Consider the following 20,289-nt stretch of genomic DNA (forward strand, 5'->3'; position numbering starts at 1 on the left):
TATATGTTTTGTTATTGTTTCCCATAGATCAAACACCTTGGCATTTGCAAAAGTCTATTGACAGCGATTGGTTTATTCGGCAAATTCAGATAGACATTTATTTGTTTTAATATAATTACGAGTACATATTGTAATATTAAACAACTTAATAGATCTATACTAATATTATAAAAAAGATAGATTTGTTTTTTTTTTACATGTATTAGATTCACGTAAATACTACTCGGCCGATTTCAAAAACTCTTTCACCATTAAAAGGGTAATTTGTCTATGAGTAACATAGGTTATATATTTCTTATTATTTTTTATTTTACGCGAGCAACAGTTAGTCTATACTTATGATCTAAAGAGGAAAGGTTTGTATTTTTGTGTAAATTGAAATAACTCAAAAACTACTGGGCGGATTAAAAAAAGTCTTTCACCATTAAAAAGATAGTTTGTCTATGAATAACATAGGTTATACATTTTTTATTATTATTAATTTAAAGCGAGCGAAGTCGCGAACAACATTTAGTTTATACTAATGTTATAAAGAGGAAAGGTTTGTATTTTTGTGTAAATTGAAATAACTCAAAAACTACTGGGCCGATTTTAAAAATTCTTTTACCAATAAAAAGCTACGTTATCAGTGAATAACATAGGCTATATTTTTATTATTTTTTTAATTTCACACGGACTGAGTCGCGGGCGAAAGTTAGTTAATTAAATCAGACGTCGTATATTTAATGTCAACGATTCATAGTTTACATAATTGAGTGAAAAGTAATTCTTATAAAAATAAATAACGAATACGTAGAGAGAAAAGATTGTAAACAAATTTTATTATTTACACACAATGTCAGTAGAACGCGACGTATTGTAAACAAACAGTATGGAATTATTAACACAAACAGATATATATAGACCGAGCTGATAATTTGCGATAGTTAATGTGTTGCGACCAACGGAAACGGTTATTTTGTCATGGTTAGAAAGTTTTAAATACATTGTGAATCAAAAGGTACGTATACTTAGAAGTAATCTGGTTTTAGTTGTAGCCTGTTTTTTTGATCGATTTTAAGTCAATTGTCAGTGTTAAAAGGAATATATTGCTATTATTTTTAGCTTCCGTCCGCGACTTCGTCCGCGTGGAATTAAATTAAAATCCTCCACGTCTATACCAAATTTCATCGAAGTCCGTTCAGCCGTTTAGGCTACAAACTCTAAAGTTTGTAGCCTAGAAAGATGCGAAAGTTTAGATGGATGGATGTTTCTAATATTATAAATGGTTACTTCATATCATTATGATGGATGGATGTTTGTTAGACTTTGCAGCCTAAACTGCTGAACGGATTTCGATGAAATTTGGTATAGATGTAGAGGATAGTCTGGAAGAACACATAGGCTACTCACTTTTGGTTTTTTTATTCCACGCGGACTGAGTCAAGGGCGGAAGTTAGTAATCTTACTAAAACAAATGCTAAAGATTAGATGGATGTTTGTGAGAGTTTGTCGATAAAATTTGGAATGCATGTAAAGCATAGTCTAGAAGAACACATAGGCTATTTTTATTCCACGTGGAGTCGCTGGATAAAGCTAGTATTTAATGTTTTTAAAATTGTATCTACTTCTTACTACATTTGTACTGTAGATTGATGAAATACTTAAGATGTCAAGAACATTTTAAAAAAACGTGCATATCTATACTATTATAATAAAACGTAAACACACTTCTTTGTTGCCTAAGATGTCAGCAATTACAGCATATTTTTGAATAATACTTCTTTTAATAAAAAGCCCTACACCTACGTCACGCTTTAGGCTATATATTTTTAAAACAATAAAACTTAGGGGTAAATGTTTTGGATAAAAACTCTAATATGGGAAAGAGACCATAAGTTGCTGCCAACATTAAGGTAGCAAGGTTGTCAAGGATTGTCATCGTGTCATGTCATTTTGACATTTGCAATTGATAATTTGTCACATGTAAATAATAAAATAAAATTTTCTTAATTTTATGCGGATGAAGTCGCACGGGAACAGCTAGTGTAGATATAAGAATAAAGATAAGGTGCCAAATATCCATGTTCCTGCCTACTCTTTTATAGGCGTGTAATGTTGTTTACTTATTACTAAAATGAATTAATAATTTAGCTAAATAATTTATAATAGTGGTTATCAAGTCGCATAATAATTAATGTTTATGTCGCTGTTGACTGTAGATAAAATTAATTACTTATATGAAATTATTAAACATAAATGTTTCTGTATGAATGTAGTGTGTCTAAATAATTTAGATTAGTTTGACAATTCATTTCAAATTTAGTAGGGATGGGTTGTGTAATCAGTCATGAATCTTATCGATTTTTGACCGACTTCCCAAAAGAAGGAGGTATACAATTCGACGATATGTTTTTTTTTATGTGTGTTACGGCATAACTCCGCCGCTAGGGGACCGATTTGGATAATTCTTTTTTATTCTTATAGAAGTTGGAATCGATAGATTTATTTAGTTGTAACTTATGAATTAAAAAAAATGTTTTCTCAAATGAATAATGACCATAACAAATAATGAGAGTAAATAAATGTTTATTACTACTACAGCGATACGTAATCGAATTGGATTTCGCTATTATTTCTGTCATCGCTAAATTCTCTACACTATAATCAATACTAGAATTATCCTAAAAATTAGTTAATAAAAAAATGGTAATTTTAGTCGAGTTTAATTTAAACCGAATATCGATAGTTCCAAATTGTGTTTCTTTCGTCACTACGATACCTGTCTATTAAATATGGCATTTGCCTTCATAGGAATTGAATTCGATACTTCATGTCCGTCATTATCAAACTAATCTATTTTATTTAGACAAAGTATAATAACAAAGAAATTATTTAAAAAATATTCCAAATTTAAAAATAGCCTTTTTTATTTGCCTGATAATCAGATTTTATACATATATCATACTAGCTGTTGCCCGCGACTCCGTCTTCGTGAAATTAAAAAAAAACAAAAGTGAGTAGCCTATGTGTTCTTGCAGGCTATCCTCTACATCTGTACTAAATTTCACCGAACTCCGTTCAGTCGTTTAAGCTACAAACTCTAACAAACATCCATCCATCTATCCATCCATCCGTCCATCTAAACTTTCACATTTATAATGTTAGATGCGTTAATTTGTTACTGAAACAATCAGATAAAATACCTATTTTACTTAATAATACAATAGAAAGTTTACATTTAAAATGTTGAACGATTTTCATTATTATTATAACATTATAATAATGTACAAAGACGTTTTGTTTAGTAGAATTACAAACTTCTATGTTAATATGGATTAAAATAATATTATATACTATTCCCGCGCGACTTCATCCGTAAAATTGTGATAATTTTATTTTATTGTTTACATTTGTCAAATTATCAATTGCAAATGTCAAAATGACATGACAGAATGATAACCTTGCTTCCTTGATGTTGGCAGCAACTTATGGTCTCTTTCCCACATTAGGGTTTTTATCCAAAATATTTACCCCCTAAGTTTAATGGCGTGAAAATATATAGCCTAAAGCGTGACGTAAGTGTGGGGCTTTTTATTAAAAAAAGATTTGTTAAAAAATATGCTGTAATTCCTGACATCTTTGGCAACAAAGAAGTGTGATATGTGATGTATAGATTGAGACTGAAACAAAACATTTTTTAATATAATTTATTGAAATATTGCAAAATGTATTCCGTAAAATTATAAAAGGGATCTAAGGTCGCCTTGTTACATTTTCAAGTCAAAGTTCATCGTATCGTCAAACTGTTATTAGTATACGCGTTGTTTCTTAGTTACTTGTCTGAAACATAGATGGCGCTGTAGAAAACTCATAAACAATAAATAATTTTATATTTTTCAGATGGAAAGACTTGTAATTCTTCTTCTCCTATCAATAAGTATAACAGAAGGGAATCCAGTAATAACAAGACAGACGTTAATACGCAAAAATGACAGAGAACATCTTTGCTCGAATCTTTTAAATTTTAATAAATTATTCTACGCTCTTGACAGTCAGAGAAACGTAAGCGGAGTTCCCGCGGATATGAGTGTACATTGGAAAACTGGAAAAGTCTATTTCACATTAATAAGCGATGAAATGAAAATGAGTTTACAAGTTTTACATCCCAGTGGGGAAATAGATACTATAAAAGTCGCCGGACTCGGCCAATCGACTTGTATAGACAATTTAAACGACATTGTTTACCTAGCCACAGACAACGGAGTTTACAAATACAAAGAAGATGGCTCCATAGAGTTATATACAGCTTTAGGTGAAGACGTAATGTATGTTGCGATAACCAGTGATGGTGGAACTATGTTTGTAGCGACATGGCCTCAGAATAGAGTTCATAAAATAACAGGGGATGGACAGAAGCAAGAATCATTTCCCGCTATACCTAATGGTCATGGATTAACTATAGATACGAGGAATAATATTTATTTTGTCGCTACAAAAACATCTTATGTTTTAAAAATTGGATATAGTATACCTATTAAAATTAAGGGTTTACCGAGTGATAAAATGACTGGGATATTTATTAGTAGATCAGATGAAGTATACGCTATGGATGAGAACAGTAATTTGTATGTTATTGATCCTAATAATGTGAGTGCGAGACAATTGGGTTCTTTCAGCGTTAGTGGAGTAAATTCTTTCGCAATGGATGCGGCTGATAATGTTCTGATAGGCGTTAAAGGGGCTTTATTAAAATTCAACGCGTACGAAAAGAATCCTTGCATCCCTATTGAAAAGTATTTATCATTTTTACAATAATTATTTATGTAACTAACTATAATAATTAAAAATGTAAATTTTTAATTCTATTTGTAATAAATATTTTGTATCTAATAGTTTTATGTGTCTATTTTCATTCTGTTTTTTATCTATGTTTCTATCAATGTTGCCACTGCAGATATATTGTTGTTCTCTTCTCTTTGTTAAAAACAAAGACGATCATATACTTTTTTAAAAAACTCTAATCAGTATCTAGTGGTTTGTTAATCCAAGGTAAGTGTACTATAAAATTTATTGTAAATAATTAAATCATATACTGCTAATTATGATTGCAAAAGTTTAGATTGATGTATGACTTTCTGCTGACCTTAACGCATCTCGATATATGACTCAGATATAGAACATAATCTAAAAGAATTTGAATACTGAGGTCTTTTAATAGTTAACTAATGTTTACCAATATCCATTCAATGGAAATAAAATATATTTTTTTGTTTAGAAAGAATCAAAAGGGGAAACGGCACAGCAGGCGTCGTAAACACAAAAAGAGGACGACAACCACTACTGAAGCCGGCGATGACGATGAAGAATAAGACCAGTACAAATAAATATTTTATGTATTGATTGCATATTTATTAGTCATTATAATTATATAGAAAACATGTTATTAAATTAAACAAACCAATATTTGTTACTGTTCTCGTGTTATCTTAATTTTAATTTTGAAAATAAAATGGTAGAACGAAATGTATTTGTTGTTTTCACGCCATCTAGTTATTTAATCATACACTACCTTAAATCAAAGTTTTTCATTAGCTCATGCTTTGCACGTGAGATGACAGTTAAAAACAATTTATACGTGTTCAAAATAACAATGCATATAACATTTTGGAAAATAAATCAAAGTGGTTACATTAATAAATGGTATGAATACTGCTAAATTACAAATGATTACCGTATTATACAAGTACGTATGAATCAAAGTTTAAAGACAAGCTTTTTCAAGAAAAATGAATAAATTACTATTAAAAATTACTTACCAATAATTTTTAATGATTTTTAACATCTACATAGACACTATTACTCGAGAAATCTTTTAAAACTGTTATTTTTTTATTAAAGCCCCAATACTACACGTGGTAACTTGAAATTGATAGTAACACCGTTCTTGAAACAACCTCAAAACTCCTTGCGCAGTTCTGACATTTGTCAAACAGATTGTCATACGCGTCGGAGATGTGTCAGTGAGCGATCGTTCGCCGCTTGGTGAAATATATTTGTGTCGTAAATGTGGTTCGTTAGTGTGATAATGAGAAAACACATATTGGACTATCTAATTATTAAGTGATGAAAGTGTTTTAAGTTCGGTGTCCTGTTAAAAATAGTTATTTCCATTTGTATGTCATCGGACTCTTCAATATGGCGGCCCCCCGTCACAAATCACAACAGAAAAATATATCCTCAATATTTTCGAAGCTGCACGGTGCTTTTTCTGATGCGGTATGTCCAACAAAGCTGGCAACCGACAAGAGGACTCTTGACAAAACATGGAAACTGATGGACAAAGTTGTAAAACTGTGTCAACATCACAAAATGAACTTGAAAAACAGCCCGCCGTTTATACTCGATATTTTGCCGGATACATATCAACGGTTGCGCATTATTTACTCTAAATACGAGGATAATATGCAGGAATTGAATAATAACGAACATTTTAATATGTTTATTATAAACTTAATAAGGAAGTGTAAGCAAGCTATAAAATTGTTTAAAGAAGGAAAGGAAAAAATGTTTGACGAGAATTCGCATTATAGGCGTAATTTGACTAAACTGAGTCTCGTGTTCAGTCATATGCTGAGTGAGTTGAAGGCTATGTTCCCTAATGGTACATTTGCTGGTGATCAGTTCCGTATTACCAAGAGTGATGCTGCAGAATTCTGGAGAACAAATTTTGGTAATAGGTAAGATATCCTCTTTTTATTTAATTATTTCTGTTGTAACACTTAAAGATTCCCTTAGGTTCATCATCAGAGGCAGCTGCAGTCTGTGGGCTGGCCTTGGCTTGGTCTGGTAAATTCATCCATATCGGTTTATCTTGGGGCTTTTTGTTTCCAGCCCTTAATGTTGACATTTTTAAGATCTCGATCGGACATCATCTTGCGATCTTAGTTCTCTCTAGTTGACTATCTAATTGGCACTTGGGCACTCTGCAGACACTCATCCTCGTTACATGTCCTGCCTAGCATATCCAACCAAATTTGATAGCCTTGACAACATTTGGCTCATTAAACCCCTTAGTTTAGATTAGATCCTTTATTTAACTTAAGCTGCTCCAGATATTGTTTTTTCATGAACTTCATACAGATGTAAATTATATTTCTATTCTAATATAAGAATGTAATCACACACTACTTTGTGGCATAGGATGTCAGCAATCATAGCATATATTTACATAATTCTTTCTTTAATAAAAAACACTACTCTTAGGACATGCTGAAGGTTATATATTTTCACCCTATTAAACTTAGGGGGTAAATAAACTGGAAGAAAACCTTCATATGGGAAAGGGACCATGAACTACAAGCTACCAACATTAAGGAAGCAAAATTATCATGATATGGTAATTGTTATCCAATGTTAAAGACCTTCATTGTCATATGTGTTTTGACATTTGCAATTGAAAATTTAACTGATGTAAACAGTAAAATAAAGATTTTATAATTTCATGCGGGTGAAGCTGCACTGGAACAGCTAGTCTAATATAAAGTTGGAAGCAAGAGAGTTATCCTTGTTATAATAAAAGGACCCTTAGTGGGTATTTAATTAAATGAGGTTAATTCCGTTAAATGTAGATCGTTTTATGTTACATTAAATTGATTGAAAGCATTCTATTACTGAGTAAATGTGGGTGGATAATAAAATAGAAATGATATCATACACCCACTTGTGAAATGGTATCAAGAAAGTAGTAGTAGTAGTAGGGGCTACGGTTTCCGCAACTCCACGACTAGCGCGTATTTTGCGTGAGAATAGGACATGGATTACTCCAGCCAACCCAGCTCACCGAATAACCCCAGCAGACCCTTTATATTGCTGGTGATCTCCGGGAGCATCAAGAAAGTAACATTTTCTTATAGTTAAAAATAATCACTTATTTAAAAACTATATACTAATATAATAAAACATATACACTAATTTGTTGTGTAGGATATCTGCAATCACAGCATTTTTTAATAAAAGTCTCTACACTTACAATAGTTCGAATATTCCTAACTGTCACCCAGTTCTGTCCCCACATGGGAACAGATGAGAATAAAAAGATTCACTAGAGCCACATTTTGCGACGAGGGGATGGTTGGAATTTATTTAATAATGGTTCCATCTGTCACCTTATTGGTGATAGTGGGACGGATATAAAATTTTATTCTCACATGGGGACAGAGTTGGGTGACCATTGGGAATAATCCCAATAGTTTATATTAAATTTAGAAGTAAAAAATTGAATAAAACGAGTCATCTGAGAAAGGGACAAAAACTAAAAGGCAACAGCAAAGAAGAAATATTGCTGCAGTAATTTGACAACTCGAATTGATAAATAAATGAAAGGAAAGTAACAATATTGCAGTAGATATTAGAAATAAACCATATAGATCCTACTTTTATTAGACTGGGAGGGGTATATTAAAAAAGCTCCTTTCCTAATCATCAAGTCCCCCATCTATATGCAGTTTCCCATTCTTTTATGTTACAAAAGTATGGGAAGTGAATTGTATTCTTGTTTAAGTCAATGACATTACTTGTACAAACAAAAAGGACTGTGGGATTATAAGTTATTTGTGCAAAAAAACTGTTGTTAATTGGTCATGGGAAACAAGTGCATTATACACATTAACACTTGTTCTTGAGGCAATGAATTTTTTGAACAGTTTTATTGCACTTCAACTGGAGGACATGTTTTTATTGGGATTTAATATAGCTATACTAGTCTATATTAATAATATAAAAAGGAAAGATTTGTATTTTTGTATGTATTGAAATAACTCAAAAACTAATGAACTGATTTCAAAAATTCTTTCACCATTAAAAAGCTATGATATTACTGAGTAACATAGATTTTTTTTGTTAATTCCACATAGACAAAGTAATAAGCAACAGTTAGTCTTTTATATGGTGGTATAATATTTTATCGTTCATTCCATATAAAAACATGAATGATTCAAGTTCTTTAAACTTATTGTGCTCAAAGGTCATCAAAGTTTTTAAAATAGTTATTTTAAACTATTGTTCATGTCAATGCCATTCATTCAAATATTCTCATATGAATGAGTGTGTAGTAATCTATTGTCTAGTAATGCGTAAGTCTTACTATTCTATGTCATAAATATGTTTTATAATAAGTTTTTTCAATAATATGCGCAGAAACACAATTTTTATTTATTTCTCCCTAAAAGGTCCATGTATGGTACTTTTTCTTCTTTTGTTTTACTTTTTTTAATAACTCAAACATGCTAGTCTTGGTGGCCAGTATTTAATTAAATGAGGTCTCTGGCTGTATTCATACTTCTTTTAGCCACATAGAAATTTTGCACTGAACAATCTTCCTTTAATGAATACATGCTATTGACGAATTATGTATTCCTGAAGCCCTATACATTGTAAATACAGAAAGATTAGATGGATGGTTTATTAGAGTTACAGTCCAAACAGCTTAACGGATCTCAATGAAATTTGGCACAGATGTAGAGGAAAATCTTCAACCTATTGGAATGCCGGCTTTTGTTTTATAATTCCATGCAAATGGAGTCATGGGCGAAAGCTAGTAAGCTATATATTTGTCATATAAACAGCATCCATAGATATAATCGAGACTCACAAACCTCCAGTTTTATTTCCTGTGTTAAACATCCATGTGTGAACAATGGGTTTGTTTTCCTTTTGCAAATTAAAAACAACCATTGGAATGCACATAATATCCTCCTATTGTAGTGTGCTGTATCAACTCTCCAGAGATTGTGAATCATCGCAGGCATTTACTGAACATGTAGTCAGAGAATTAAATTCCCTTCCCACTTGGAATTAAAATGACACAAAAAATTAAATAAAACCGCACTAAATCTTATCAACACTACATTACAATTGATAATAACAAAAACAAAGTTATTAAAGAAAAATAAGGAAAACAAACATTGCAATGCTGGTCGGATTGGGACATCACTAAGATTTAAATGCTAGATGCTTCTAGTTGATGTACCCAGCGCTATTCTTCCGCGAGAACTCTTCATATCACCCACAAGTCATTGCAGGACGCCTACATTACAACAAAGAACTTGTCACAATTTTCTGACATTGACAGATTAAGGTTAGATAGCTATCATAGTTTGATTAGAAATATCCATTGGCTCAGATATTCATATTGGTTAATAGATAGCAATATGTGTGCTAAAGAATACCAATTATGGCCTTTAGGTTGCTGTAATTTGTGTTACTTGACTGCATATTTAAGGAATTAAATTTCCTTCCCACTAAGTATTGAATTTCTAACAGTTAGCTGTTATCCAGTGTCATTAGTCATTTATAGCGGAATGTGACAGGTGATATGTAATATTCCTTGAGTGTTATTGGTGTTGAATTTACAACCATTAGTGTTGTTTTTAGCTTTTTTAGTGGTGGTTGCCAAGATTGTCATAAAGCTTGGCTTACATGCACTTGATGCCTTATTAGTATAAGTATTAAGTCTTTATATGGATTTAATTTGAATCTTCTATCTATATCTATATCTTTACATGTAATAAAATTGGTGTGTCCGTATTATCAAAAGAAAAATTCCAGATTTTAGGGAAGTTGATATATTTGCGTTGCTGATAACGAAAATCGCATTTAAAAAGAAATTGTATGTCCGCAAGCCGCGCGAAAGGGCTGAGCCGATGTCGACCAGACTTTCACTGTAGGGTAGCTGACATAGACGGTCATATTATAGGCTGACTTTTATCATAATATTGTGTGGACAAAGTCGTGGTCGACAACTCCTTTAATTTAAAAAGATAGTGTGACTTAAGTGCAGCCAAGAATAAATGATAATAAGCATTTATTTTTGCTTTAATTGCTTTGTAATTACAAAAAGTAACCTTTGAATTACATGCTGTTTTTGACCAACTTCCCAAAAGGAGGTACTTATAATAACATTCATTGTGACATAAACGGATATCATAGCATATCGCTAATGGTTTTAACGATTAACCTCCAGTAAGTTAACATATCTTATCAAATATGAGACTTGAATTAGAATTTTTTCTATACAATCTTCATTCATGAAAAGATAAGTAAATTTTACTATCGACTTTTGTCAATGGTGCAATTTGAAGTATTATATTTATCAATGTAAAGATATGAATGTAAAATATAAAAGTATTTATCTTGTAGGAAATACCTTTCGCTATCTGAACGTAAAGAACTTAAATCTGAATGGGTTTTGTATGGTTTTTCCGATGTTTGGTTACTATGATTCAAAATTTAATTTTTCACAGTTTAAATAGATGTTTTTTATCTCTCTTTTTTTCTAATAGAGTGACAGAGATGACTATATTTTTGTGGATATGGTTATTACAGTGAAAAGTTAATGTAATATTTTTAGAGGCTTGTTGAATTCTAATTATTGAATACTAGCTGTTCCCGTACGACTTCATCCGCATATAATTATGAAAATTTTATTTTATTGTTTACATGTGTCAAATTATCAATTACAAATGTCAAAATGACATGACGATGACAAACATGCTTCCATGAAGTTGGCAGCAGCTTATGGTCTCATTAGGATTTTTATCCAAAATATTTACCCCCTAAGTTTAATGGCGTTAAAATATATAGCCTGAAGTGTGACGCAAGAGTAGGGCTTTTTATTAAAAAACGAATTATTCAAAAATATACTGTAATTGCTGACATCTTAGGCAACAAAGAAGTGTGTGTTTACGCTTTATTATGATAGTATAGATTAATACTGTTACTATTTTATACTGGTAATCCTAGCTTCGTTAGCCTCAAAATAGTATTTATATGTTAGTGAAAATGCAGTTTTTTAATGGTTAAAAGAATTTTTGAAATTGGAGCAGTAGTTTTCAAGCCTATTCAATACACACAATACAATGTCTATAGAACTATAGATTAGCACATTTTTTTATCATTTTCCTTAACTGAAAAATGGGTAATTCTTACTAATGATGTAATCAATGATTATTTCTAAGACAGTCATAGGTATGTTTAATTATCTATATCTATGAATAATATCAAAGTATTGCATCACTATATTGATAAATTGGTGATGTTTTAGTATTTAACTAACTGTTCCCATGCGACTTCATCCGCATAAAATTCTAAAGAAATTCATTTTATTGTTCACATTTGTCCAATTATCAATTGCAAATGTCAAAATGACATGACATGATGTCAAACCATAGCAACCTTGCTTCCTTGATGTTGGCAGCAACTTATGTTCTCTTTCCCACTTTAGGGTTTTTATCCAAAATATTCACTTCTAAGTTTAACGGCGTGAAAATGTGTAGCCTAAAGCGTCACGTAGGTGTAGGGCTTTTTATTAAATAAAGAGTTATTCGAAAATATGCTGTGATTGCTGACATCTTTGGCAACAAAGAAGTGTGTGTTTTACGCTTTATTATATTAGTATAGATTCTTTGACTGTACAATCGGGTAAACTGGAGGTGTTACGCTTTATAAGCTAAAATTTTGAATATTTTTATTCCTCAAAGGTCGGCAACGTATCTGTATTTCCTCTGGTGTTGCGGATGTCTACGGGCGTTGTTGACCATCTCGGTGTTCTTGCCGCTTGTTTGCCCCCTTTTAATGTATATATTAAAAAAATAATAATACGACGCAGCTTATAAATGTGTCTACGAAAGAAATTCGGTTATTGATACAAGACTAGTTTCTTTTTATTATTATCCCTTTGGACTACTCGCTGCCATCTAATTAGTTATTTGTAGAAAGCGGTGTTTGTCTCGTTGCAAAGAACAAGGCAATTTTTCCTAAAATTGAACACCGCGGATTATCGCAACTGTACATGGAACCGAGGCTCTAACATTACTTGTGTTTTAGTGTGGCCTGTCTAAATATCGCTATAGTTTATAGTTGCCTTTATTACTTCGCTCGATTACCTTGCAGATTGATTTATCTATGACTTCCTGTGTAAAGTTTGTTGTTTTCGCGAAATTTATATATACCTAACCTCTTGTGATATCTCCGATTTACGATAATACGTCGGATGTATCAATCTTGTATCCCACACTTAATGCACTGTCTATGTGATTGCATGTTTTATAAGATTTTTTTTTTTTGATATGGAAGGTTAAGGACCTTCTTTCAATGTTATTTTTGGCTATCAGTTTGTATTTTTTTTATTTAAAAAGTTCTGGTTCTGGCTTAACATCAGAAAGTAGATTGGACCAGTAGCCAAATAGTTACGTAAGATTTCAATCCCTGTATTTGTCTGTCATGAACCATATTCCGCAAAATTACTAGAGTTTTCAATGCCATAAGCAGTCATTATCCACTTGCCCTTACCCCTTACGGAAGGTCGGCACAGTATGTGCTGCTCTTCCATACATATCAGCCGTCATATCTGAATCTACTCCTTTCTTAAGCATATCTTCTTTCACATAATTCATTCATACTTTCTTCGGTCTTCCTCTTCTTTTGTAGCCATCCACATTCAATCTTAACACTTTCAGTGCCATAAGCAGTACTATATTATAATATCCGGAATATCATGCTAGTAAATCTAAATCGTATCTGGCGTACTAGTATGACAAATGTACCAGTTACCGGCATGTGTATTCCCCTAGCCAAACAGCTGATTTAATAAAAATTAACTTTCTTTTTGTAAAGGCTGTTTACTCGGCTGTTGACCCCTAGCCAACTGTCATGTTACAAAGGAAATGTTAGTAACAGGTGATGTTGCAAGGGTCAATGTAGACACCTTTAATGAAGCGTTAAACGTAGGTTTACACGGCGTATAAACCTGTATGATAATGTATTGCTCTCTCTTTCTTTTTCAAAGACAAAGACAGAGTTGACAAATTGTCTTTATTAAGATATGTAAATCCTTGTTTGTTAACGAACAAAACCGTAATTTTTTCTAATAATTTGCTAGTTATTTGATGATTTTTAGAGGCTTTGTATGTTTGTTTTTTGACGGTGCACTTTTCCTGGTTTGTCTTGTTTATTTTTTTATTTTCTTTTAAGCAAAGTTCTTCTTCAGTATTCTCATTAGTTGTTTATGTTTTCACTATGTTATATATGGGATAATTTAATTATATTCTTTTGCCCGTTATTGCTGGTTGAATGCCGTTAACTGGACGGTTTAAGCAGCATAAAGCAGTCACTGAGCCGGACCAGATAACGGATGCAGGATGGTGCGAAAGAGATAGCGAATCCCTTTGTAAGTTTAACCGCACTTGGCTTCTGTGGCCCTAGTACTTTTTTTTCGTATCCTCCGTGTTTATGCTGATTTGTAATGTGTTTTAAAGTCGCTGTAATTTTTTTAGCCCTGATCAATTTTCATAGTTGCAGCCGATAATCGATTTCGATCCATTTTTTCTTAGCTAAGGTATTTTTAATCAATACATTTAACCGATCTTAACTCTAGATAATAATTGAAATTATACTCTACTAACTTTTCCCGTACGGCTTCATCCGCATATGGTTATAAAAATGTTGAAATTGCAAATGTCAAAATTACCGTTACCATAATTACCTTGCCTTCTTAATGTTGGCAGCTTGTAGTTTATGGCCGAAGTAGAGTGTGTTTACGCTTTATTATAGTATATATTGTCTAGAGGACCATAGAATAAGTTTTGTACTTAAGTGAATGAAATACAATCTCGTTAGTATCGTAAACTATTTTAATGTTCAAAGTGTTAAGGACATAATTATATCTAGAATATTATTCAAATAGACGTTCCATCTGGCTATCTATAAGTCCAGCTTGTTACCTTTGCTAAAGGTAAACAGAGATTACCGATGTCGATGGATAAAAAGTTCAAAGAGAGCGTTGAATGGGATCGTTAGCGCTTCTGTCGAACGAGATTACGCCAGCGATTGCGCGCTTTTCTTTGCATACAATTTTTTTTGTCTACCTCTGCAGTATTTCTGCGAGCCTGGTACTTTAGGCTTATTGTTTCAATTTTTTTTGTAGAATTATTTATGATTTAGTGTAGAAAATGAGAATTTAAGCACGGGTTGTTGTTGTGGAAAAAAATAGATTAATGAAGTTTCAGAAAGTCTTTTTAAATATAATCTTGGTGCATTACTAATGAAAATGGGTCACTGGAAATGAAGCGGAAAAAACAAGTAACATCTTTTTTCCTAATTATTTTAATGGACCTTTCATCTGCAGGAAAATCTAGTCTTGAATTCTTTTTAGTTTGTCATATTAGCTTACGCCCGCGACTATACGTGTGGAGTTAAAAAACAAAACTATGCCAAATTTCATCGAGATACGTTCAGTTTAAGCTACAAACTAACATCCATCTAAACTTTCGCAATTATATTATTAGTAACATTAGTAAGATTTCTCTTTTTGAAGTATTTTTAATATACCTATTGTAATAGACACATTTCAATCATACGAAGCAATATCCTCTACAGTTATTTTTCCATTAGTTCCCAGCACGACAGTAATGAACAATTCTCAAAGCAGGAATGAATGCTATAAATATTTGTTACATGGAATTAATTTCTAAGAATTTCCAGTTAGTTTAGTGATTTTTGATAATTGTAGGATATTTTTATTATCCTCTCATTTATCTTATCTTATTATTAGTAACTAGCTGTTCCCGTGCGATTTCATCCGCATGAAATTATAAAAATTTCATTTTATTCTTCACGTGTCTAATTATCAATTGTAAATGTCAAAATCACATGACATTACAAACCTAGCCAATCTTGTTTCCTTGATGTTGGCAGCAACTTATGGTCTCTTTCCTCCATTAGGGTTTTTATCCAAAATATTTAACCCCTAAGTTTAATAGCGTCAAAATATATAGCCTAAACGTGACGTAAGTGTAGGGCTTTTTACAAAAAAAAGTATTATTCAAAAATATGCTGTTATTGCTGACATCTTAGTCAACAAAGAAGTGTGTGTTTACGCTTTATTATAATAGTATAGATTACAAATAGAAATATTTGTTAGAACAAAGTATACAAATCTATTTAAACTTTCTAAATCGGTCAAGTAGTCAGGCTATAATAGGGGACCTATTATAAATTTTGCGATAAAAATTCGTAACGTCATCGAAAAATTTGTATGAAATTTGTCGGTGTAATTTACGCTACACAAATCTAATACACATTTATTCGATGTACTCATTCTTGCAAAAACATTACGTTCCTTTGTGGGAATCTAGTCATTTCATAGTTTGTTTTTAATCACGGACGAGTAGAAGATCGAAACGGAACTCCAGTTCGGTTCCCATGCCATTAAACCAGTTTGCGACGCACAACACTAAACATCGATATTGTCGTGATCGGTTAAATGTCAAATTGTGCATTCGCTGACATTTCGAGCGTGAACGCAAACGAGACGTGATAATCGGAATTGAATCGATGTACCTATTGTAATAGAATCGATTATCGTTTGCAGGTTACTCGATTTAAAACCTGCTTGAGAATTTGTTGAAATTACGAAAGCGTGGACGTTTATTTGTCTTGAACGTGTTTGTAATAGCTAACGTATTGTATTTGTTATATTAAGGTTGATTTCCACTGTCGGTTCAGTAAAAATGCTGACATTTTCCTGGTATTTCAGTGGAAATAGTAGTTAAACGTATATTGTTGACATTTATATCATCCTGTATGTGCGTTATATTTCCTATTAAGCTAATGCCGGCAGCCCCCAGTTGCAGCAGCCCTGCACGCGACCCTCGCTCGACAAATTAAAAACGTGCCGTACATATTTTTTCATTTGCGTTGGTATTGTTGAATCCCCCGGGCGTTTGCGGACCCTAGATTAAGACGCCTTGATTGTAGTGCGGATGCGTTGGTTTGTTTCTCAAGTCAAAAGAACTGATTCGGTTAAAAATACGCATTAAGAGTATATTATTAGTTACTAAAAGACATTTAAGTGTCGATTTGGATGATTTCGACAGTCGAAAATTAATGTTATTATGTACTTTTTGTTTAATAAATCTATACATATAATAAAATTGGAGTGTCTGTTTGTAATATCAAAAGAGAAATTCCAGATTCCGGAAAGATGATTAAGCTGATAACGAAAATCGTATTTTTTTGTCTGTCTGCCCGGAAGCCACGTTTGTTCCGGGTAATCTTCGACGCGGCTCAGCCGATTTCGACCGGACTTTTACTGAAGCGTAGCTGACATAGACGGGCATATTATAGGTAATTTTTTATGAATATGGACGAAGTCGCGGGTATCAGCTAGTTAAAATACGAGTAGGCGTTTACAACGCTATAAAACATTTCAATATGGCGTCAATCGTTAAGTTAATAACTTTACTTTTTACGACATTTGCAACGCGTAAACTTGAAATTGTAGATAACTTAATGTATTGAAACATAAATTTTCATGGTCGTCAAAACTGTTTTACAACATAAAAGACTTTATTTCTTTTAATAAGTAAAATAATAGTATTTTGTCTTTATATCTTACATGCCTGTTTTGGCTTCGTGCAGATTTGTATACATTTTCTGACAACTCTGCGTGGAATATAAAAGAAAAAACAAAAGTAAGTAGCCTATGTGCTCTTCCAGGCTATCCTCTACATCTATACCAAGTTTCATAGAGATCCTTTCAGCAGTTTAGGCTACAAACTCCAACATCCATCCATCTAAACTTCCACATTTTTATAATGTACTTATTTATTTGATTTTATTTAAATCGGTTTACTACTTTTCTAGTTTATTGGTCACAAATAAATTAATAAAATGCGTTTTATTCCGTTTATAATTGTATTGTAGATCACCTTATTTAACAAAGATGAACAAATTAAAAATAAATAATCAGTAAATTCGACACAACAGAATTAACATACGAAGGTCTATTTCACAGTAAAATTATAATGTTTTTATAGCAATGGTCGCATAACATTGTATCCGTTTTGCAAAAGTATTTCGTCTTCAAGATAAGACGAAAATAAACGACAAAAGGGAAAGTATCGAAACTCAATAATAAGATCCATGGCACACATCCAGCAACGTGTGAAAATGCCCGCGAAGGGAACCAAAATAAATCCCATTCAAGAGATTCGAGGTGAAAATAACAAATGAATGACACGAATCGCCATTCAAATTTATACTTTACTACCAATGAATAAAGCACACAATCGATAGTTGGCTATCCACGTGTCAGTTGTAAGGGATATGCTGGCTGAAATGAGATTTATTACCTATCTGTTAGAGTTGATAATGGAATGGGGTGCTGTAACAATTTGCCAAGGATCGGTTTCAAGGGTCAAGTTTGCAGAGACAGATCAAATTGGTTCATTGTGTAATGCCAGACTGTAAATAAGGTTAGATAATATAAATAAGCTTTTACTGAGATTAGTCAATGAATAATCGATACTTTGAGACGAATTTTTTTTAAAAAACTAAGGGAGGAAAGTAATGATGTATGTAGGAACAGATGATTTTATTCGTGTGTATTAATTGCTAATACAAATTGAGAGAGAGGGAGAGATAGACAGAGTCTTTTGACATATGTTTCTTTTCGAATTGTTCGAAATATTATAAAATTTTTGTATGTTTGAGCTAATATCTGAAATTATCGATCCGATATGAAAATTATTTTCGCATTTAACAGCTTTATTATTAAGGAATGTTATAAGATATAATGTTCGTATGATACGGGTTTCTTACCACGATTGGGTTGGTTTAACTCCCGATATTTCGGCACAGTTGCATGCGCCATGTTCACGGGCTGACTGAAGCGATGCGGTAGTGTGAAAAAAAAAAACTGTTACACCTAGTCATATTGGTCTACTTTTTTCCTGATATGGTGACCACTACTATTACTGCCCTTGTTATAAGATATTTAATATTCCTTTCATCTTAAGAAATTGTTTTAAATTATTTTTAAAATTTTACACTGTATAACAGGGCACTGCTACGTGAAATTTTACAAGTATTCGAAATACTGTAGCGTTTTCTACTGCCAAAACAAAAACATGATACTATCTCTTTCCCTCTCTTTAAACAAGTGAGAGAGCAATATGATTTTGTACTCGTTTCAGTATTTCGTCGCGATATTCACTTTCAAACGATTCGCTCGTCCACTCTTTATGAGACATTGGCTTCGCTCCAAAGTCCAACGTAGGCAGAGTTTGGGACGATTTTGTGTAGTTAGTAATGTTCATAAATGTTTCACTTTGATTTTGTGTACATTATATAGTTTTATATACGGTGTGTTATGTAACTTCCATTCACGTCATTGGTACAAGATATTTAAGTATATAGAGGTGAATAACATTTCTTCCACCGGTGCTTTCTCTGAAAGGTACTATATCAGATGTCAAGTTAAGTACCACTTCGTGTTTTATTGACATTTAATAACATTTTACAAAATTATATTAAGCTCCATCTGTTGTAAAATAATGTAAACTCTAAAAATAAAATGTAAATGTTTAACTATCGAAAGTAAATCTGGCTAGGGGGGCTGGTCTGTTTGAACTTAACTTTGGCTTTCTGTCGTAAAGTAACTAACGTACGGGAAGTAACGTAACGCCCTTGGTTAACATTCGTGATATTGCGCGCGCACTTCACAATTTATGAATCAAATTCATTGATAATCTGTCCGCGATTTATTTATATCTAGACTGCTAGCTGTGAGCTGCTAGTGCTTATGTAACTATAATATCAATATTCTGAGTTCATTCGACTTTTGTTTACTAGCTTTAACTCGTGACTTCGTCCGTGTCATTAAAAAATAATTAATAATATAGCCGGTTATTCGCTGATAACGTAGCTTTTAAATGGTGTATTTTTGAAATCGGCCTAGTAGTGTTTGAGTTATTTAAATATATACAAAATATAAATCTTACCTCTTTATAATATTAGATGTATGGATTTTTAGTCATAGATTAAAAAGTATTGTTTGGAAGTTTCTTTTTTAATGTTCTTAATCTTTATATCGGTACTATATGAAAATCCTTTTATTTGGTTGTTGAGTTTATCAAAATTCGGATGGAAGTAGCTAGAGTATTTTATCAAGATAACTGTACCGTTTTAGATTTTATACTGATATCAGATGCTCCGTCTACTGCAACACTTTAAAGTCGGTTTCTACTAAACCAAATTAATAATGTGATTATCGGAGTGTCGAGCGGTTTGTAGAGTGGTAGAGCCCGCTTTAACATCTTCGCACGAATGGGTCGGCTCGCCCGGTGTAATACCACGACCACAGAGAAGACAGGCGTGAAGTGGAAGCAATTCTGCGTTTCGCTGGATGAGTGTGGTGCCGGAGGCACAATTTAAGTCCCTTTCCCGTCCATCCTTTTCCTATTGAGGAAA

At 32.4% G+C, this 20,289-nt stretch overlaps 2 protein-coding genes across 3 annotated transcripts in view; both read left to right on the forward strand.

Annotated features, from left to right (window-relative positions):
* The first annotated feature begins 916 nt into the window (after positions 1 to 916).
* LOC106108777 lies at positions 917 to 5,409 on the forward strand. Of its 2 annotated transcripts, none has more exons than XM_013290041.1 (3): positions 917 to 1,000; positions 3,883 to 4,775; positions 5,258 to 5,409. In XM_013290041.1, the coding sequence occupies exons 2-3, from the start codon at positions 3,883 to 3,885 to the stop codon at positions 5,349 to 5,351; spliced, it is 987 nt and encodes a 328-aa protein (XP_013145495.1). In that variant the 5' UTR covers positions 917 to 1,000; the 3' UTR covers positions 5,352 to 5,409. The 2 variants fall into 2 exon arrangements, with proteins under 2 accessions (XP_013145495.1, XP_013145494.1); XM_013290040.1 differs by having other exon boundaries at positions 5,262 to 5,409.
* A 565-nt stretch (positions 5,410 to 5,974) lies between these two features.
* The window catches only part of LOC106108709 (E3 ubiquitin-protein ligase CBL-B), a 63,894-nt gene continuing 49,579 nt past the window's right edge, over positions 5,975 to 20,289 (forward strand). Inside the window, exon 1 of the mRNA XM_013289969.1 lies at positions 5,975 to 6,719. Coding sequence (XP_013145423.1) covers positions 6,178 to 6,719 — 542 coding nt within the window. The 5' untranslated portion in view covers positions 5,975 to 6,177. The remainder of the gene's footprint in view (positions 6,720 to 20,289) is intronic.

Source organism: Papilio polytes, unplaced genomic scaffold (genome assembly GCF_000836215.1).
Source record: "Papilio polytes unplaced genomic scaffold, Ppol_1.0 DF821400.1, whole genome shotgun sequence".
Taxonomy (NCBI): Eukaryota; Metazoa; Arthropoda; class Insecta; order Lepidoptera; family Papilionidae; genus Papilio; species Papilio polytes.

Excerpts from the sequence above, each read along its gene's own strand:
- LOC106108777 (XM_013290040.1), top strand. The coding sequence starts at position 3,883 with ATGGAAAGACTTGTAATTCTTCTTCTCCTATCAATAAGTATAACAGAA. Across the intron at positions 4,776-5,261 it reads CCTTGCATCCCTATTGAAAA|AATCAAAAGGGGAAACGGCA; the intron begins GTATTTATCATT and ends TTGTTTAGAAAG.